The sequence below is a fragment of the Mollisia scopiformis genome (assembly GCF_001500285.1).
Source record: "Mollisia scopiformis unplaced genomic scaffold LY89scaffold_28, whole genome shotgun sequence".
NCBI lineage: Eukaryota > Fungi > Ascomycota > Leotiomycetes > Helotiales > Mollisiaceae > Mollisia > Mollisia scopiformis.
The window spans coordinates 237927-258853 of record NW_017263608.1 but is presented as its reverse complement, the minus strand read 5'-3'; the positions used below and the strand labels follow the sequence as shown (position 1 = coordinate 258853).

The 20927-nt window shown below is 48.1% G+C and overlaps 8 protein-coding genes across 8 annotated transcripts; 5 read left to right on the top strand and 3 right to left on the bottom strand.

Moving 5' to 3' along the window:
• Window positions 1-1532: 1532 nt before the first annotated feature.
• On the top strand, window positions 1533-2599 carry LY89DRAFT_274189 (uncharacterized protein). Its single transcript, XM_018206391.1, has 2 exons — window positions 1533-1789; window positions 1838-2599. Exon 2 carries the CDS (start codon window positions 1840-1842, stop codon window positions 2506-2508), a length of 669 nt encoding a protein of 222 aa, XP_018063970.1. The 5' UTR covers window positions 1533-1789; window positions 1838-1839; the 3' UTR covers window positions 2509-2599.
• Window positions 2600-7829: 5230 nt separating this feature from the next.
• On the bottom strand, window positions 7830-10013 carry LY89DRAFT_787903 (amidase). The gene is made up of 6 exons (XM_018223116.1): window positions 9545-10013; window positions 9197-9498; window positions 8986-9128; window positions 8557-8936; window positions 8008-8510; window positions 7830-7951 (listed from the first exon to the last, which is right to left on the bottom strand). The coding sequence occupies exons 1-6, from the start codon at window positions 9830-9832 to the stop codon at window positions 7873-7875; spliced, it is 1695 nt and encodes a 564-aa protein (XP_018063969.1). The 5' UTR covers window positions 9833-10013; the 3' UTR covers window positions 7830-7872.
• Window positions 10014-10233: 220 nt separating this feature from the next.
• On the bottom strand, window positions 10234-11618 carry LY89DRAFT_627803 (uncharacterized protein). Its single transcript, XM_018211159.1, has 2 exons — window positions 10686-11618; window positions 10234-10633 (listed from the first exon to the last, which is right to left on the bottom strand). Exons 1-2 carry the CDS (start codon window positions 11214-11216, stop codon window positions 10574-10576), a joined length of 591 nt encoding a protein of 196 aa, XP_018063968.1. The 5' UTR covers window positions 11217-11618; the 3' UTR covers window positions 10234-10573.
• Window positions 11554-12933, top strand: LY89DRAFT_274078 (uncharacterized protein). Its single transcript, XM_018206389.1, has 2 exons — window positions 11554-11637; window positions 11691-12933. The coding sequence occupies exon 2, from the start codon at window positions 11943-11945 to the stop codon at window positions 12720-12722; it is 780 nt and encodes a 259-aa protein (XP_018063967.1). The 5' UTR covers window positions 11554-11637; window positions 11691-11942; the 3' UTR covers window positions 12723-12933.
• Window positions 12934-13144: 211 nt separating this feature from the next.
• LY89DRAFT_675780 (uncharacterized protein) lies at window positions 13145-14140 on the top strand (the record flags this gene model as incomplete). Its single annotated transcript, XM_018213537.1, has 1 exon — window positions 13145-14140. One exon carries the CDS (start codon window positions 13145-13147, stop codon window positions 14138-14140), a length of 996 nt encoding a protein of 331 aa, XP_018063966.1.
• Window positions 14141-14468: 328 nt separating this feature from the next.
• On the top strand, window positions 14469-15460 carry LY89DRAFT_274087 (uncharacterized protein). The gene is made up of 2 exons (XM_018206390.1): window positions 14469-14861; window positions 14917-15460. The coding sequence occupies exons 1-2, from the start codon at window positions 14797-14799 to the stop codon at window positions 15362-15364; spliced, it is 513 nt and encodes a 170-aa protein (XP_018063965.1). The 5' UTR covers window positions 14469-14796; the 3' UTR covers window positions 15365-15460.
• Window positions 15461-16179: 719 nt separating this feature from the next.
• On the top strand, window positions 16180-17036 carry LY89DRAFT_724042 (uncharacterized protein). The gene is made up of 3 exons (XM_018218866.1): window positions 16180-16290; window positions 16339-16584; window positions 16636-17036. The coding sequence occupies exons 1-3, from the start codon at window positions 16229-16231 to the stop codon at window positions 16814-16816; spliced, it is 489 nt and encodes a 162-aa protein (XP_018063964.1). The 5' UTR covers window positions 16180-16228; the 3' UTR covers window positions 16817-17036.
• Window positions 17037-17173: 137 nt separating this feature from the next.
• LY89DRAFT_761218 (uncharacterized protein) lies at window positions 17174-19303 on the bottom strand (the record flags this gene model as incomplete). Its single annotated transcript, XM_018221541.1, has 1 exon — window positions 17174-19303. The coding sequence occupies one exon, from the start codon at window positions 19301-19303 to the stop codon at window positions 17174-17176; it is 2130 nt and encodes a 709-aa protein (XP_018063963.1).
• Between the last annotated feature and the right edge of the window lie 1624 nt (window positions 19304-20927).

Sequence of the window (20927 nt, the reverse complement as noted above, 5' to 3'; positions counted from 1 at the left end):
ATTGAAATGGGCAGTTCCTCCAATAACCAAACTTCATGAGACACTGGACAGTTGAAGCAGTCTCTTAATCTGCAGGAGATGATGAATTCGGGATCGAACGCCAAATTCCTGTCCATGGTATCGGGTCCATAATTGATTCCCTTTATCTTCATGACACCATCATCGCGACAGCGGGCCGCTATGGGTGGCTGCAGAAGAGTGGCACTCGCCGCTCGGGAGCCTTACTCTGAACCAAGATATCAAACAGCCAACAACGTATGAGAAACCCTTTCCAGGCACCCTTTCAAACAGACCCAGTCGCTGTATGTGTTGATGTCTGCACTTGCTTCACTGCCAAGCTTCACTAGCTATGTGAAAGGATCGTATCCATTGGATACCAAACGGAAACTCATGATCCGGCCAAGGATTAACTCGGAAGCCGGAAAGAAAAAGAAGAATCGGGCTGTGAAGGAAGCAGCAAGAGCCGCGTGGCGGGTAGCCCTCGGGTAGACAAGGTTTTCCAAATGACAGCTTAATACTGAAGAAGGGTTCCCTGTCCAGCTGTCCAGACTCAACCCTGCCACTCATCATATACTGTAGATTGAGTGGCTGCAAGTAAAGGGCGGGAACGGAATGGAATCATGTTATGGAAGGGTGTTCGGGGACGCGGATGCGCGAGAATAGCCTGATGGGCACTCGATGCATGGGGGAGGCAGTGAGAAAAACCAGGAACCAGGAACGTGAGAATTTGTTTCGAAACATTCTTGTATTGATCAATAGGATCTCGACACACATGCATGCCTTGCAGCTGACCACGACATTTGCAAGCTGGTAGACAATCAAAAGGTCGAGATTGATTTGATGAGGTGGCAGGTAGAAAGAAAGAGTTCGCGACGGGAAGGATCTGCTGTTCACCAGCCCTCGCTTGTTTCATCGACGCTAAAGCGCCTATTTTGGGCTCAGACCAATCATCAGCTCGAACTAGCTTCCCCACATATTACCTCGCCTCGTTCCTCCCAAAATAACCGCGACAGGTTCCTTCTCTATGGGCCAAGAGATCGAGGCTCAAGGTGAGATTCAAATAGCCGCCGACAAGCTTATACCTTATTCGCGATAAACGTATCCTAGTCGTTAAGTGATGACCTCGCTAAGGCGCGTCATCTCGCCGGAAGGAGTTTTGGTGTGTATTTTTGGTCGAAGCTGCCTTCTACCTCTGCTCGTGTAGGCATATCGAGGGTTCAAGGGCCCAATACGGGCCCATTTCATATGAATCATGTCTTTGAAAGCTAGCATATCCTGGGATATAAAGTGTGGAGGTCAGCTTATGATGGATTCTGGTAGTACAACTTCGAGCTCATCTCAATCTCTTTGGTTACCTCGTCGGAGCTTGTATAATTGTGTACTATTCATGTCCTTGGGGTCGAGTTGAACCTTTCTTACTTTTTTTCGGACCCTCACGACATCAGAAATAGCACGTTGGATTGTTGATTATTGAGACATTAATCTCTCTGCTTCTTTTCTTGGACGACTTCTGGATACAAAAGGTTGAGATATCTCAGTGGAATCTCGTTTCTTCTTCTTATCATCAGCACAATCATCTTCTGCATTCAGCCAGCTTCCTCAGCTTCTTCGAAACCTCTTCAACCTTCTTCTCAGCTCTAAGATTTCTATCTTCCTTCTCAGCATCTTATCTCAACTCCTTCAATTCCTTCACTACACTTTACTTTACTTCACTTCAACAACTTTCACTTCCATCTTCGCCCTTCAATCTACAATCTACAACCTTCAACTTACAAATCAACAACCTTCAGTAAGTCACTCTCCACCATCTTCAACTTTCTCTCCCAACAACCTCCAGCGATGCTCGCCCTCAAAAACATCACCCTCCTCCTCACCCTCTTCACCACCTCCATCCTCTCCGCCCCTCTCCCCAACCCCGGCAACGGCAACAACTTCGGTGTCGGAGTCAGCGGCCACAACGGCCTAACCATCACCCAAGGCCACCACAAGCGTGATCCTGAGCTCCTCGAAGACCGTGAAGCATCGAACGTCGGCGTCGAAGGCGCTCCCTCTTTCAAATTCGGTCTTCATGGAGGCGCCAAACGCGAAGCGTACGATCCCACTATTCATATCCTGCCTTTCGAACCGATTGCAGAGAAGCGCGGTAATGTTGGCGTCGAGGGGAGTCCATCTTTTAAGTTTGGTCTTACTGGGGGAGCCAAGCGTGAGGCGTCAAATGTTGGAGTTGAGGGCAATCCCGACTTTCCATTTGGACTCACTTCGGGCAAACGTGGCAACGTTGGTGTCGAAGGATCTCCCACTTTCACAATCACAGAAGAGAAGCGCGGCAATACCGGTGTCGAAGGCAATCCAGACTTCCCATTCGGAATTACCAATGACAAGCGTGAAGCCTCAAACGTTGGTATCGAAGGATCTCCTACTTTCACAATCACTGAGGAGAAGCGTGGCAACGTTGGCGTTGAAGGCAACCCTTCATTCCCATTTGGCATTACCAACGACAAAAAGTAAATGATCTATGAAGGGAAGCTCTATGAGCTTGGAAGAAAGATGTGCAGCGCGCTGCTAAGAGGCTGGATACGAATGCCCATCGACGAGAAGAAGCAGGAACATCCGTACGGCGGAGAGAGACTTTTACGACCTGATGATACACGACCTTCCCTTCTTCACTTCTTTTCCTCACTTCCCTATTTCACTCCTCCCTTTTCATCTCTGGGCATCTCTGGGAATTTGGCACTTCATCACAGGCGCAAACATCGGGTATTCTGTTCGGGAAGCACACATTCGCTTCTATTGTAAAGAGAGAGTTATCAAGAATGTACTGTAAAACATTACCTAGCTGGACCTGACTTCTTTGTTTCCTCACGTGCTGTGAACAATTTTCTTCGCGACGGGAGGCTTTGTTGCACATCGCAGAAATTGCTCCACGTGCTTTCCATGCCTTGCTTGCTTGCTTGATACGTGGCGGTTTGCTCGCCGGGGCAGTGTTCTTTGGGGATTGGATTGGATTGGATTGGATGGTGGCGGGGAAGGAGGGAGGGCTGTGCATATTGGAGCGCTAGATGGGGTCGGCCATGTTTCGGGGGGTTATATACTGTTGAGTTGCAAGTTAATGAAATAGAATTATCATAACTTCCACCAAGTTCACACGCACGGATTCTCGGAGGCGGTTGTATACAGCATCCAGATCTTTCCAACCCCCCACTGTTCACAAAATTACACGAACAGCTAGCTTCGATACAATCTCACAAGGACCCTGAAAGACGATCAATATTTCATCATCTCATTCATACCAACCTAAAAAAAAAACAAAAGAGAGGTATATTGCACGCTATGCTAGGTACATACGTATAGATAGTAGTAGAAACATTTCCCTCAGTATTCATTCCAATTTCCGTCTCCATCTCATCTCCATCCATAACAATCTATCCCCTCCCTCTCCACAACCTCTCAAGCCTTGATCAACTCAGCAGCCTTAGACTTCAAGTCCGAGAAAAATCCACTCTTCTTCGTTTTCTCAGGGAGAGTGACAGGCTCACTATTCTCTCCGCCAGGAGCAGACGACTCCTCAACAGGAGCGGTATTCTCAGTCTTGGTTTCCTCGACAGCAGGGACTGATTCCTCAGCCTCGGTTTGAGCTGGAGCTGGGACGGATTTCTTCTCTTCGACGGGTACAGATGTTGATTCCTCAGTCGCTGGGGTCTCGTTCACGGGTGGGGCAGTCTCGGCTCCTTTTTTCTCTTCCTGTATCTGAGCTGGTGTTTGTTCGACCTCTGTATCCTCAACCTTGGGCTCCGCGAGCGGTGCTTGGGATTCCGTGGCAGCAGGTACCTCTTCCGGTTTGCTCTCCTCGGCCTTGCTCTCGTCAATCGGTGCTTCGGCTTCTACTGGGGCAGAAGACTCCTCGATCGGTGCATCTTTGGGACTATCGTTGATAGGGGCTGGTGTTTCCTCACTCTTGATCTCTTCTGCCTGTAAATATCGTTAGAGTTCGATCGAGCAATATCAAGGTCTCATTCACGTACAACTGGTGCCGCTTCTGGCTCGGCCTCGACAGCTTTGGATTCCTCAATGGCCTTTGCCGACTCAACCTGCGACAGGTTAGTGGGCTGTTTTAATCTCGGAATATGCAGGGAGAAAGCCGGGTATGATTGGTCCCAATGCAAAAGTAGGAACTCAAAACGAAAGTAGATACATACTGGTGCTGGAGTCTCGTCAACAGGTGCGAATTCCTCGTTGGCCTTATCCTCGACCTGTCTAAATGTCAGTTCCATTTTGATAGATTGGAACCGCAGAACCAAAGTCAACGGAAGTTCCAGCGAATCATTAACTTACAGGTGCTGAAGGCTCTTCAACAGGCGCAGACTCTTCGCTAGTTTTCTCCTCGACCTTTCTAAATGTCAGTTCTACTTTTGACATTGTACACCCCAAAAATATGAAGTGGCGTAAAAGCACGATGTCTTACAGGTTTCGATGGCTCCGCTGCTGCTACTACTGGAGTCTCCTCAGCAGGTGCAACAGTTTCTGGCTCTGCAGCTTTCTCTTCCTATGGGTAAATCAGTTCGCATTTCTAGTCTACATGACAAAGTTCAATTGACTGACCTCCTTCACTGGCTCTTCAACTGCGGGAGTATCTTGTGCTGCTACTGGGGTCTCTTCAGTACTTGCAACAGTTTCTGGCTCAGCAGCTTTCTCTTCCTACAAGTAAATCAGTTCACATCTTCACACTACATGCCCGAACTTCCAAGACTTACCTCTTTCTCCGGCTCTGCGGCAGCAGGAGTCTCTTCTACAGGGGCTGAAGTATCTTCAGGAGCTGCTTCTGGAGTGGTCTCCGGCTCAACAGCTTTCTCTTCCTAGAAATAATCAGCCCACGTTGTCTGAGACACGCAACGAGAATCGAAGCCTACCTCCTTCGCTGGCTCAACCACGGAGATTTCTTCTGCGGGGGCTGGAGTATCTTCAGGAACTGCTTCTGGAGTAACTTCCGGCTCAACAGCCTTTTCTTCCTAGACAATCATCAGCCTCCACAATATCTAGTATACATGACATTAAGAATCTTAGACTGACCTCTTTTGCTGGCTCCTCAACCACTGGGCTCTCTTCTACAGAAGCTGGAGTATCTTCAGGTGCAACTTCAGGAGTGGTCTCTGGTTCGACCGCCTTTTCTTCCTGAAAAATAACTTAGCTCAACCTAATTCGCGTGACGGAATTCTCAACACTAACCTCTTTCGCCGGCTCCTCAACAGCAGGAGTCTGCTCCACAGGCACGGAAGTAGCTTTAGGCTCCGCAGCTTTCTCTTCCTAAGAACCCATCAGCATGAGATATTCACACCACATGACATCAAACATTGAAAACTCACCTCCTTAACCGGCTCCTCAACAGCAGGAGCTTCTACTGCCTGCTCCGGAGCAGGTTCAGGAACAGATTCAGGCTCAGCAGCTTTTTCTTCCTTAACAGCCTTCCAGAAAATCAGTCCAGAAACCTTACAAACACTTGAAAATACAACTCACATGCGCAGCCTCCTCAGTCTCAACCGACTTCTCATCCGCAACAGCAGGAGCAGATTCCTCGCTTTTGATCTCGGTAACTGGTTCTTCTACTGCCGGGGCCGGCGTAGATTCAACAGGAGCGCTCGTCTCGTCGACTGGCGCCGGTGTCGATTCAACGGGAGCAGAGTCCTCGCTCTTGATCTCGCCCGGTGGTTTCTCTGCTTCGCTCTCTGCTACCGGGGCACTTGTATCCTCGGACTTCTTCTCTTCAACAGCTGCTGGAGTTGCTTCTAGCTCGGAATCCTTTGTTTCCTCGACCTAGCCGAGGGTGTTAGTCATGAATTTTTTTTTGGGGGGAATTTCTTGGGAAGTGTGGAAAAACGGGAAGTGAGAACTTACAGGGGTCTCTTCAGATACAGCGGGTGCTTGCTCTTCGAATTTTTCGGGTTCGACCTGGGTGAGTTAGTTTTGGACTCGTGTCATATCTCAAAATCATGAGCTGGAAAGTTGACTTACAGGAGCTTCTTCCGCAACAGCAGGAGTTTCTTCACCAGCAGCCGGTTCTTCGATCTTCGTTTCCTCCGCCTAGAAAAACAAATCAGTCCCACGACCATCTAATCAAACAAAACCCAAACCAACATACCGGCGTCTCCTCACTCACAACCGGCGCAGACGTATCCCGAACCGGAGCAGCACTCACAGCCTCCTCGCTCTCAACCAGAGCCGGACTCTCCTTAGCAGCAACAGCCTCCTCCCTGGCCTGAAGTTCCTTCTCTTTAGCGACGATCTACTTGCATCAGGGATGAATGGGACGGAATGCCACTCGACAGCAAACTTACAGCAGCTTCGCGGATAGCGAGGGACTCTGGGGTCGAAGTCGAGACAGCGGGGGCTTGGGCGACGTCTGCCATTTCGATCAGTTAAGATGAAATGTATGGTGTTGTTTGGATGAGGATATATGAATCGAGTAGAGTATGAGACGACGAGGTGGTAAGAAATAGATATGATAAGAACAAAAGCACTCAGCTTAACAACCCACAAGAACAGAACAGAGCAGAGAACCCCGAGAGTATATAAACACCCCATCCACATCCATCCACCCTTCATAATGAGCGGTGTGATGTCTCTCTCGTACGTGGGGTTCCGTCAATGAGGCTACTCAACCACCCGAACCCGACTCAAGGAGTGCAAACCCCGACCTCTATCTCCTCTACTCACCTTACCCCAACCCAGCCTTTCGAACATTGGGTAGTATTGCATAACTCCCCTCAACCGCATCTGCTCATTCGAGCCCCCGCTATCGCAAATGGTCTCGTGCATCCAGCAATTGTCCACTGACGAGACGCGTCCCACGCCACAAAAATGATCTGTACATGTCGATATTTGCTAGAGGGGCCTGTGTGTGGCGTGCAGGAACTGCTCCGTTGGAAAGTGAGACAGTTTTCACTTCCCAATATTTCTTCCCGGGAACGCGAGTTCTTGGGCACAAATTCACACCTACCTATCTATCTCTAGCTCGCCCAACTCTCATCATTATTTGTGTAACTGTAACACTAGCTACCAATTTAATTTCTACCTACAACAATCAATACACAGAACAAACAACCCCAAAAATCCCAAATCCATTTCCCCAACAGGAAACCTCGTCCGAGCTCGGCCCATATTCATGGGCACGCGGTCACAAACGCGATCGCCGTGAATCACGCATCACGCATCACGCCCCGAGCGCTGCCATCACGAGAAAAAAAAAAAACGGACAAGCGCCATGTCCCACCCTTGTATCTCCAGGCTCGGATTGAGTAACGTGGCACGCGTGGGGTACCAATCTGCAGTGGTAGAAATGCGGGGTACCTACGTTTTGTTTCCCATCCATCCACTCGCGTGCCACGACTCAGAACCCTTTGGACGATCACCGGTGTGATGTGATATGATGTGATTGATGATTCCAGCGGGAAAGGGAAAGAAAAAAATAATTTCATGGCGGCGGCTGGGCCGATAAATTCGGGATCTGAGATATGGGTGATGGATCTAAAAATCAGGGTCCAATGGATTTGTGGTAAAGAAGTGACAACGGGTAGAGTGTACATTTTGAGACATGGCTACATCTCGGCTTGAATTCTGCTAACGCCACTAAAAATTTGTACATCATGCCTGGAAAAGTGCTGGAATTAGGAGAGATAATAGGTCGAGACTGACACAACCAGTAGATGCCAGCGGGAATCAAAAAGCAACCTACTGCGTCGAAATATGCAAACTCATGAACGCTGCGCTGTTCGAGTTCAGCCACTCGGCAGTATTGTCTCGATAACAACGCCACTAACTAATTGGACATGCAGAATGGGGGTGCAAGTAACGTGATAGCGCGTTGACAGCTTTAAGAGCTTAAACGTAATCTACAAATGGTAGGCCTGTTTCCTCTTTCATAATCTCGAGCGCTTGAATAACCTTCTCGTCCTCATATCTACTGACCGTCAGCAAGAGTCATTCTTGAATTTGATCAGCAAAGGATCGACATGCCTTCTGCCCACGAGTTGCAAACTGATCGGAGCATCCTTGTATCCTTCAGCACCGTATTTCTCCCACAAGTCCCAGTTAAATTTGTCCTTCTCATTCCTAGGTTTGTATGCGTCTTTGCTATCATCTTTCTTGGCATCCACTTTATCAACTGGGAAGATCAAAGCAGGATAATCCAACAAATTCCACTGACTCGTATAACCCCACCATTTGGCGGTGTCGACTTTCGGCGCGACACCGGGACCCGCAGGACAGAGTATAACATCAACCATGCCCTCCAACTCACCGTTCGGTCCCTGTGACGTTGATGTCGCGTTCCACAGCGCGGCATATTCGGCTCGATAATTATCTCGACCTTGGTTTGCCTTCCATAAGGTTGGTATCGTGTGGGTCTGGACGTGAGGGTTGTCTGGGATAATATGCTTTGAAAGCGGTCGCCATGGCTCTTGAGATGCATTGATAGCCTCGCTCTCTTCGTTCGCACCGTCCACGAAATATAGATTTGCCTGCGAAACGGTGAGCTTGGAGTTCAGACAACAGAGTGCGACTCACGATAATTTCCCAAGCAAGATCATGCTTGTATGGCTTCCACTCTACAATCTCGACATTTGGCTTCGCTTTAAGCTTCTCGACAACCTCTTTCAGAGCGCGCAAGACTGGCGGATGAGGCTTTACAACACCATCGTCCCAGAGAACTGCTACTTTCAGTTTCTTGCCCTTGAAAACTTGCTCCTCCTTCCATGGAAACGGTAACAACGACGGTTCTTTGAACCATGGCTTCGCATCAATAAGGGTTTTGATGAACAGTCTGCAACCTTCAAGACTAGTGGATAAGGGTCCAATTGTCGGTATGATGTGCTCTGCACCAGCCATGGTAGCCGACCAGCCCATCACTGGAAGACGTCCAGCTGTAGGCTTCATGCCATATACACCTATAACGAAGTTCAGATGAGAATAATGACTCGGGGAGGATCAACGAACCATTGTTTGCGGCTGGACTTCTTATTGAGCCACCTATATCCGTCCCAATGCCCAAACAGCTTCCTCGAAATCCAACAAGCGCACCTTCTCCTCCAGACGATCCACCAGAAGTCAATGTGGTGTTGAATGGATTTGTGGTGACTCTATGGCAACATTTAGTGTGTTTTCCTACCCTGAATGTTGGCCCAGCTAGATAAGTGTTCCTACTCACCCATAAAGATTGCTGCTGGTTTCCAAATGCATCAATGACTGCGGTTGTGTAGTCCTGACATAAAACACTGCTCCGGCCCTATACAAGATCTGCAAGATATGAGAATCTTCTTCTCCAACTCTGCCAACCCACGAAATGAAACCAGCATTCAGATCAAGACCTTTCATCCCAATATGCTCCTTGACACTAATAGGTATACCATGCAACGGTCCAATTGGCTTGCCATTTTCTTTGAGATAGGTATCGAGGTATGCAGCGCGTTCGAGTGCTCGTGTTGGCAGAAGTTCTGTTACACAATTGACCTGCAGATGTGAGCTGAGACATATATTATTTGTCAGTGGAACCTACAGCTTTCTGTGCAAGAGCTGCTCGTCGCAGAAAAGCCTCTATTACTGTCGTGGAACTCAACTCTCCTTTCGCAAGCTGAGGAATAAGCTTCTCAACAGGACTTTCTGTGATCGAGATTTCTTCTGCTGTCAGGAATTCTTTGGCAAGAGGAATCGTGTACTGTGGGATACCCTTGACCTCTGCAATTGGAGGCTCGATAGCTGCAATAGTGGCATCACGATGCTTCTGTCGATCTGCGGCGACTTCTTGCCATGTTGCACCGGATGCTATCGTCACTGTCGCTGCCATTGTAAGTACCTACAGATTAGTGACGACTTGGTTGATGAAAGAAGAAGTGGTACAGAAGAGGGAATGTGCAGAGGGATGTGAAGATGTCATTGATTGCTATATACAAGCTGGTAGGACAAACGGATATGACCCAGAAAGTGGGATAGACACAGCAGGCCGTTGAGCATTTGACAGGTGGGGTTGATAAGAGAGAAAGACTGTTGATATGGAAATGCATGTGTGTTATGCGGTTGCGGAAAGGGGCCGCTCGCTAGATCGAATTCGGAAGGGGCTGCCGAGGCTGCCAAACTTGCAGGTGAAGTTTCAAAGTCGAGCAGCAAAGGTCTGAATTTACAAACTCTGAACACATTATCACGGCCATGTTCTATTTGCAGAGTACACAATGTTTCTCAAATTTCTTCATTTAATGTTTCTCCCTCTTGAATATCTCTGTTCGAACTTGCTTTTAGTGTTCTTTGTTGGCCATGATTTTCTGGAAACACCAGGGACATGACAGGACGAGATGAAGTTTTTTTTTTGGAAAAGGCTGTAGTGCTTTTGCATTCTTCACCATCCCAGTTAGGTATCAGGAGAAGTAGGAACGAGGCCAAAGTATGGAATTCCTCTATTTCAAAGCTGTAAGTCCTTCGCTTCTGGATTTGTTTCCAGTTCGCAATATAAATATTCAAAAATGCCGCTCCTACCAATTCCCTACCCAAACTCCAAATATTTCAAACGCGCCTTCTTCCCATACGGTACCTATTAGCACTTTCCCATCGATCTATTTGTCCAGGTACAGCTTGGTCGACCCCAATTGAATGCCTTCGAAAAGTCAGTATAGCCCAACCTAGAATTTGGTACAGAGCATGCTTACTGTTCCAACACACGCAATAGTCAGAGCCACCAACAACATTGCAACAACCCATTTGCAGATCTCCTCTGTCTGTTCTGCTGGCGTATCCTCCGTCTCAAACTGCCGCATCAAGTTTTCCATCTCGATATTATTTTGCCGGTATAACTCGTTGTAAGATGGTGGGGGAGGTTGGGAAACATCGTCTTCTTCTACTGAGTCGATTATTGTTATAACGAACGGTTCGTCTCGATATGGCTCCTCGGACGCATTCTCCGGATTCGAAGTCGGACGAGTACATGTTGGTACTTGAAGTGTCATCTGTTGCCGTGCCCGAAGGTAGTCGTACATTGGCTCATAGCGAGGAGGTTGGGATGGTGATCGTGCCGAATGCGCAGACAGGAGTTCCTCCTCTTCTTCCTCGGGGTCATCTCGATATGATATTTGAGTCGCAATCGAAAGTCGAGGAGGGATGTCGCTCAAAGGTAAAGGAGGAAGAGGTTGAGTTAATTGAACGTGGGGCACTGAACTTTCCCTCCGATGATGATTCGCCATGATTCAGTCGTTTCGCAGCCTCGCCAGCCTCGCAAAATCCAAGCTCCACTCAGACTGACTCGTGTCACTTCTTCTCGATTATGTCGAACCTTCACGCCTCAATTACACAGCAAATACAATGGACGAGAGAACAAGACTTTGACTCCGAAATGTGGTCGATGCCGCCTATTCGTACTGCAGCTGCAAGCAGCTACGCCGTACAGCTTTGAGTGGCTCAGACGAGCTTTGACCAATGGTCGCACAGCCCGTCTGTTCCAGCAGGGTGGTTCGACGGCTCCAACCGTTTCACCTTGACCTATTTTTGCTTCAGAATGAACGACATTCGCAATCTGTGGAATTACGAAGGGTCGAAATTGTAAACGCGTGGGTTTCGCATGAATTGTTCATCAGATCAAAGTGTTTTGCTTCATTATGCGTGGAGGGGATGCCCCAGACCTCTTCGTCAAAACCCTCCGGACTGATGTTGGCCTGCAGGATCTCACCGCCTGGAATATGACTGGAGTTAGGCGAATTAGATTGGGCCAGCATCAGCTTCCAACATTCTGCGGCCCAGTCAGAGTCAAAGGTTCGAGCCAACTTTCCGAGTTGGAGTTGGAGTTGGGCTTGGAGTTGTGCACCGAACTGTTTCTATGTTCTATCCAAAGTCGGGAATTGCTCGAACCAAACCAACATCACGACTTGATCCCATTATGAGTACTATCCCCGCACGAGGTCTCGCAAGTCCTAATGGCTTTTCCAGAGCCTTCGTTGGCAAGCTCTGTATCCACGATGGTGCCAGCAACTTTCCATCCTTTTCCTAGACTCCCAACTGAAACTCGAACTCAAATTTGGGCATATTCTTTTGAGCCTCGTGTTCTTACTATTCGAGGGTTAACCTCTGTCCTCCTAATCGACCCTAGGAACCTAGATTCCGGAGTCATCGAACTCCCATGGGATCCCAGAGATCCAAACTGGAGACGTAAACGTACTCTGCTTGTAAAAACGTTCATCGTCTTTGAAGGTGCTCACTCGGATCTAAAGGCAATGGAATCATGGGTGGGAGGTTCTGCACCGAGCGGACATGTCTTAGCCAAACAGGACGAGCCTATTGTGAGAGCACCAATGGCACCGGTCGCTTTGTATATATGCCGTGAGAGCAGGACAATGGCTTTGGCACGTTATGCTCTCGGATTTGGAGCAATCCAAAAACATTCGGATAGCCCACATCGCCTTGGGGATTCCAGGTGGGAAGAGCATGGAATGATTGAAAAGACAACGTGGGTTGACTGGGAAAGAGACACGATAATGATCCCTTTGTACCCATGCAGACGCATCTGTCTTGAGGACAACCCCCTCATTCAGAGACTAGCGGTAATGGAGCGCGAGATGTGGTTGCAGGACCTTACACCCATTCAATTTCTGGTGGACATCCTCAAGATCCTCATCCATTTCAAAACACTACTTGTTTATATAAGACCCACAAACGTTGCCAAAGACCCATTGCACCCAGAAGAAATGAGAAAATGAGTGTTAAATGCTATTACTTCAGCGCAAGCCAAGGATCCGGACTGGATCCATCGTCTGCCGTCGGTAGAGACGAGAATTCTCGACGGTCGCGAAGGCCGCTGCAAGTTTGATACTACACGAAGACACGGAGAGCTTCGTTTCCCCTTTCCTCACAGTAGGATGGGTATTTAATATTGAATGAGGTTGCTGGGACGAAATGAGGAGGAAGGCAACTGTGATTCGAATAATGAGTCATCGCGCACATAAATACGCCGCAACCTCCAACGTTCAACTTTTTTTCCGGCAAATTTCAGCGATCATTCTTCTATAGACGCGACAGTCTCGCAGGATTTTCGTCGAGTAATACGGCTAATAGTGTCATTCAAGTAAGGTCTCGAAGTTTAACACGCCAACCAATTGTTCAATATCAGCAACCAATCTCAATGTCTTGTTCGTCGTCGTCTTCAGATAATACAATTGTTCTGCAATCCAAAGATACATTTCATCAATTTTCTCGACTCCCTCTGGAGCTGCAACGACAAATCTGGGACTCAACACTTGAGCCCCGCATCCTAACCGCCTACGAATCGAGAACCCTCCCCAACCGAAGCCCTCCGACCACATGCTTCACTAAGGTCTGGAACTTGGTGCCCTTTCCCACTTCCCCAGAGGTTGGAATATACACCGTGGCTGAAGGAATCTGGCCTCCATTAAGACCGACACCATTCTGGGCCATGCCGTACTTTCGACAGCTGATCAGCGACCAAATCATCAAGAATAATCGCCGCGAAAAATACCCAGCTGATCTTTTGATGCGGTTCGAATACGACACGAAAAGACCAGCCGGACCCGTGGCATTGCGAGTATGCAAAGAAAGTAGAAAAGTAGCGCTCCTTCACTACCAACTTGGCTTCGGTGGCTGGCATCGATGTCCTAACAAAACATTCAGCCAAGCATTCGAGGAATCTGGGCTTCGTGAGAGAAGAGTTTGGATCGATTTTGAAAGAGACACAATTTTGATCCAAGTACTCCAACTCCCCCAGAACGCTCTCCCCCAGAACGCAGACCATGTACGCGATACAGCAAAAGCATACAAACAGCTCCGTAATCTTGCTGTTGTAGCCGGAAGATGCTGGACTGGTCGAGGTACCGTTCGCAGCGATGTGCAGCATATCATGCCTTGGGATGAATGCTTGTTAGTCACCTTGCAGCAGTTGGAGAAGCTCGAGAACCTGGTTGTCTATTACTATCGCGATGACCAAGAGAGTGTTTTGGCTGGGACGCCGTTCAATGAACAGGTGAAGAAGACAATTCTGGAGGTCATCGCTGATCCTTGGGCCTCCTTTCCGGTGGGGACTAAGATTCTACCGCTTCTCAAGCCTCCAAATGTGAAGATGGTGATGCTTGAGGCGACTTTAGAGTACATGAAATCATACTGAGCGACGGAAAGAAGAGGCAGGGACAAAATGGCTGCAAAATTCGTACGATGCGAGATCAAATCTGAGCTTTCAACACAACATTGTCCCTGTCACCGAACCACAAACAACAATCACCAACTAATCGTGTCCCGCTAACCTCCAGGAGTGGCCTATTCCGCTACGCACAGGAGTGTCACTGACTGACCTACCACACGTAGTGACCTACCACAACGTTAAGAGGTGACCTGCCCCAAGGCTAAATTCAGCGAGGATTGAAAGCTACTACTACACCTTGACAAATACTCGCAAACCTTTTAGCGTTGTGGCAGGTCACTGCGTGTGGCAAGTCAGTGACACTCCCAGACAGAGTAGTCTGTGCATTCTACAATTCGCTAGACCACGACCAAAGGCCAGTGGGACACGATTATTGTTTCAGCCCTCTTCACCGACCTCGTAAAAATAACCAAATCACAAGCGATCAGGAAAACAGATTTCCCTTTTCCGGACATTGGTCGCTAAACATCCCGCCAAATGAAGGGTATCCACGAAATAAGCATCAGCCTCACGTCGGCCGCCGTTACTCCACAGTGGAATGAAAGCCATCCCAACTGCTCGGTTCTTATCTGCTTAGCTATAATTAGGTAGATTCAGCTCTTCTCATTGGAGTCGTTGACTCGATGTGGGAATTCTGTGAACGGCGGCGGGAGATAGCCGAATGTTGGGCTGGACTGAGATCTGCAAGGTACAGTCTATTTATTGATCCTCTGGTAGGTGCGGCCGCTGAATAGAAGTATTAGAATGCTGATGTTCGCTGCTCGGGTTAGACTTCAGAGTTGTCACCTTGCAATTCCTCGACTGAGAAGTCCTGCACCTCCTTCGGAACAGCTACAACCTCAACAAGACGGTGATTCCGCTGCATTAAATCTTCTCAACATCTCCACCTACTTTTCTATACGCAACACGAACTATGACCCTCCACACCCTTCCCTTCCTAATCCGCGGCACCGTCAACCCGGGCGTGCTGGCCGGAACAGCAGTAGCAACCGCCGAAGACGACAAACACAACCACAACGCCTCCACACACTCAAAGATAATTGGCATAGTCATCTCAGTCTCCCTCCTACTCATCCTCATCGTAGGCGCCGTCTGCTACGATCGAAGCCGGAAGCGGAAAGCGAGACAAGGAGAGAAGTTGAGGGAGATACCCGAGGAAGAGGCGAGGCCTATGGTGCAGCAGGAGGTTGAGGTGCCGAGACCGTTGGTTTTGCAGCAGCAACAGCATCCGGGATACTTCCCGCCGCAGGGCGAGACGATGTATGGTGGCGGTGGGTATGGACCTGGGGAGCAGATGCCGGTTGGAGGGCGGGGAACGGATTTTTATAGGAATCAGTGATGCGGGTTGAGTGTTCGAGGAGGGGGGCCATGGTGTGTCCGTGCTTATTTTTGTGTGGGTTGGGGATACCTGGTGCAGTTATACTGCTTGTGAACAAATGTGACATTAATCTGAAGTCTTACCACAGATAATTTCATACATTGCGTCTCCCTATCCCTTGTCTTGCTTCACTGCGATGCTTTCTGACCTAGTAGAAATGCTCCTATTGACCCTGTAAGCCTTGCTTCCTGTCTTAGTTATGTTTAAGTAATATTTTTGATAAATCGAACTTACTATACTGAGTCAAATTCTTTCATCACAACAATTGAAGAGAAGACGAATTGCACTTTCTACTACGTATGCAAATCGATGCATCCTGTTTGCCTGATGAATATTTTCTAACTCGGTCAAAGCGTGGAGGAATCAATTCGACTATCTCAAGATTAGATCTTACTTAGCATTGATCCACAGCATGTTCAATACTCCAACCCCACAAGAGACCTCCGGAGCGGACCTAGCCCAGCCGACCACTCAGGAGCCGCCATCGTAACCGCCACCAATCAACACTCACTTCTCGGCTAGTGAGCCCCTATTTCTGCACGTGACGTCAGCAAATGGATCGACAAGACGTCCTTACTACATAACTCAAGCATCCATCCATCTTCTTCTTCACCGCATCTGCTCTTGTCTTCTACCATTTCCCTCACCTCAACCCACAACCCCAAACCCAAGCCAAAATGGCATCAATAATGCCCCCAATCCCCCGCTTCTTCTTCCTCTACATCGAGCCTTCTCTCTGGTACCCATCTCCCCCTCCCTCCCCCATTCCACCCTCTAACACCCACAGCTTCTTCGGCGGCGCCTTCCAACCAGTCCTCAACCCCCACTCAATCACCACCCTCCTCCCAGCCCCCCTCGCCGGCCGCCACACCACGGATCCGAACCCCACGCCCCTGGAAACGATGCTAGCGCTGCAGAGCGCGACGCTGATGTTTATGATTGCCATGGTTACTGTTATTGTGATGGTGTTTGCGAAGGATAGGGCGGTGGTGAGGGGGTATGTGGTTGCGAGTGCTGTTACGGATTTGCCGCAGTGAGTATTGTGACTTTTTTTATGGAGGTAAGGATGCTGAAATTTCGATAGTTGGGCAAGTTTTGCTTATGTTCTTGGGTGGGAGGGGTTGAGGCAGTGGAGGACGTGGGAGGCGCCGCTTTGGATGCAGTTACTTGTCCCTGTCTTTACGCTGATGTTCAAGCTGGGTTATCTCAGTGGTGCTTTTGGTGAGGATAGAGTACCAGAGAAGAAGGGCAGGAAGGAGTTGTGAAATGGGAGTTGTGGGGACTGGGGAACGATATCGAATTTGGATAGAGTGAGCGATGGAATTTGTGACAGAAAATGATTTATCTCTCAGGTTGTGAGTATCACCAGTTCAAGACGAGGATTTATTTAATATTTTATTGTTCTGGATCAATTCGTTCTCTACATCTCTGAGTTGCCTCAGTAGATACTTGATATTGGCCATCCTTCTATGATGGCATGTACACTAGAAAGTGCTCTCTATGCCTCATTATTTCACACTCTCACATGTTCCAAACAGTATTCTGCACTCACGCCTCTCCAAAACTACATGTCTCCAAAAGCAATGTAGCCAACCCCTTATAGTCCAATCTGCAATAACTGCTTACAAAAGCTCAAAAGTTCCCACGTTCCAACCATAGGCTCTCATCAGTCGTCTCCTATAGTACAACAACTGATTTCCCTCAAGCTTCGAGCTATGAGGACGATGAAGGGTGCAAGGTCGTTGCGGAATTCCCAAGTCTGCCGTCTCTGGAGCAGGAACGAACAGATATATCGATCCACCGGTGGCTTCTACAGAAAATCCCAGATCAATCATTGCTGCTTCGAACGCTACCCATGCCACTGTGCCTGTGCCTTGAGCTTGGCCAGTGGAAAAGATGGTTTGGAAGACAGCAAACGTAGCTACCTTGATCTTGATGGCTGGAAATACTTCGACGACTTCGGGGGCAACGACGGGTTGAGGAATGATGTAGAAAGAGGAGTGGCCAGGGCGAGTTTTCTCCTTTTCTTGTCGAGCTTCGACCAAGTCTTTTAGATCAAGCTTCTGGGTAGATGGTGGTGGTGCTTGTTCCTTGGAATTCGTGCCTTGGTTTGCCTTTTGCTTCTGTTGCTGACAGTAGCTCTTGAATGTTGCTGAACTATCCTCCACAAGATCATCCCACAGAAATCCCAGCTTTGTACCTGCCTTTTCGACAACTTTCTCATCCAATTTAGCCAACACTTGCTCAGATCTATCATCTTCGGCAAGCATGCTAAGAGGAACCGCATTTTCGGTCAGATCAAAATCAGGGCTGTTCTTGACTTCATCCAGCTCTTGTGTTAATTCTCTGACCTTGTTGACAAAATTCGCGCCTTTGGTAGAGTTGGCTGCTGGAACGGTAACACATGTCGACAGAGCATCAAGGAAACCGATCATTACAACTAGCTCGCCGTAAGCTTCCCACTCTCTCTCTAGCATCCTACCCATGTCTTCGGGATGCGCCGAGTATAGGCCATCCATATTCTTGACCCAAAGGATAGCTTTATTTGCACTAGTTTCGGGTTGACAGAGGCGGAGAATGTAGTGCAGTTGGGGATCGCTCGCAGTGAGATCCTTAGGATCGGTTTTCATGTTCGTACGTGCGAATCCGTTGTCGTATACACCAGGGACACGCCTGAAGTCCTTGGCGCCACATCCCATTTGTACATGACGCTTGAAAATCTTCTGGACTCGAAGATATTCCATGTTCGTTACATTGGACAGCTCTTGAAGGACAATTGGTCGCTTGATCTTGTCGTCACCTGCATCGATGAGAAGTTGTAGTAGTACACACATGTACGACCAAGTTGCTGTACCCAAGAGAGCATTGTTCATCATGTTCATAATGGAAGGACTAATGTACTTGTCGCCAAGTTTTGCAATTGCACCCTTATTGTCCTTCACAAGTTCTGGTCTGCTCGTGAACCATATCTGAGCCATGTACTGAAATATCGTTGGCTCGGAACGGCAAAGGTCCAGATGATCTTCCATGTTTCCCTTCTGCTCAACAGCTCGTTCCAGCATATCCTTCAAGGTGGCTTTGATTGGCTTATTGTAGATGGAGAGCTTTGATAATGCTGTGCTGGCAACATCCTCTGATCGCTTGGCTCGTTCTGTGGCCACCTCCTGTGTCGAATTGGTGTCCAAGATCGCATCGACCATCAAGTTGAGAATTTGTAAGATGCCATATTGTCTTTCCAGAACCAAGACACCCACCTTCTTTTCGATGCATGCTCCAGTTTGCTTTTCGAAGTCTACTCTTTCTTGTACTCTTGGTGGTAATGTTTGTTGGGTATTGATCTCACGGCCATACACGTCGTCGGAGAATAGTATGAAGACGGGAGAGTGATGGAGACTCTCATCGCAAAACAGCCTGTCTTCGAGGATCCCATCACCGACAAACCGCATATCACCTTTGGCTCCGAGGTACTGGTCGCAAAGCTTTGTGGTTGCTCGATGCTTCAACAAGCCAAGGAAATGCTCTGGCCCTGACTTGGCGAGTTGTTTTACATTCGCCTCCGGAAAGAGTGCACTTCCTTTACCCTTAGCAATGGGCGCCCGACTTGTGACGATATTGATGCGTTTGGCCTCGCTAAAAGATCTCCAATTTGCCTCGATTCTGTCTTTGAAAAGACCGTACTTTTGAGTAAGGCCCTTGTGCAACTCTAGAATAGAGTCTCCACCGAACTTGTTGCCCTTGGATTGTCGAGACATTCTATCTGCCTGAGTGTCTTGGAAAAGGAAGAAGAAGCAAGAGAAGCTCGATGTACTAGAGAAAGAACAGTCTTCTCGTTTTGGAATGTACTGATCTAGTCTCGGAGATATCCAAGAAATTTCGGACTGAGGTGGTGAAAATTTTGGATTCGATATCGGACTTTGAGGCTTGAGGAGTAGTCAACAGTAGCGCAAAGACTGGCGCGGCGTGGAGACTTTAGAAGGGAGTATGTGAGGTAGGGCTCTTGATATTGGTACAATGAAGGAGCTATTGTACACGAGAGAAAGTCGGAAGAGGTGGGGGTATTGTTGTTTGTGGAAAGAAGAAGGAGAGACCACGAAGATTCTGTAGCTTATATAGTGGGGTCACAGTCACCTCGAAACTTTTCCCACCACGTCAAAACTAGGCGTAAACATATAAAATAAAATTTTTATTAACAGTGGCATTAAATTGTCTGTCTACCTTCAAGCCTACGCGCAACGACAGAAGACGATTGATGTCCCAAGAAGGCCTCTTGATTCAGCTCCTCTTACTGGATCTTTGGCAAGAACGATGGAAACCATCTTTTAGCTCCTCCTACTACCCTACCCTCGACGAACAATGATTGCCAAAGAATGAAGGGAAAGGGAGGGAAGACGGGAAGGACATCTACGACTTTGGCTGGTGGGAATCGTCTTGGGCTCACACTCCTCTTGATTACTGGGACTTCGGGACAACGCGGAGAGTGAGGCACGCTGTCGAGCTTTTTGAGCTCCGACACCAACGAAAGAAAGAAAAAATTTCTACCTCCTACTATTACTTCAACCTCCAGGAACAACGGATGTGCAATATAGAGTGGAAGACAGGGCAATGGAAGGAAGGAGGTTGAATGGGATAGACGATTATGGCTGGTGAAGTTCGTCTCGGCCTCGAACTCTTGCTAGGACTCCGGGAACAATAAGAAGAACGAGGTTTGGGGCCTATTTTCTTGAGGGGAGCAAATAGGTGGAGAATAAAAACGTAGGCAATAAGGATACAAGGGTCACTGTAGCTGTATATTGTAGATGGAGTCGTTGTTAGGCCTGGACTTGGGGAGACGACAGTAGAACATAGAAGAACGAGGGTAGATTGGGTGCTAGAATGATATAATCTACCTACTTTTGTCAATCATCCAGTGCCTGTCAAGTGGGTTGGTATTTTATTTCACTCTGAGATGTTCTATACCAATGGTAGAGAGCAGTAGAGAGCAATTTGTTCGTCTGGTAAGATCTTCTTGACGATCTCTTTCTTGCTCCAGCTCTGAGATTATGAAGAGCACAACCTCTGCCTCACTTGTAACATGCAACCAGACGAAGATACGGGTATTTGCCTAGCAAATGCATAATTTATCAAACTCTGGGAACAGCTAAAAAGAGCCAGTTGGTTGTTTGGCGATACTTTCTCAACGACTTCTCTCTGACTTGGCCTCTAAGATTGTGAAGAGTGTAACATTTGCCCTCCTTGCGCCGTGTTATCAACAAGAAAATACACCAGTAGCTCGCCAGGGAAGTCTAGATTCATGGCTAGATTCATTGTAGTATGGGATTAACCCAATGAAGAAGAGAATATCCTTCTACGGGCGATAATATTTGATACAACCACTGA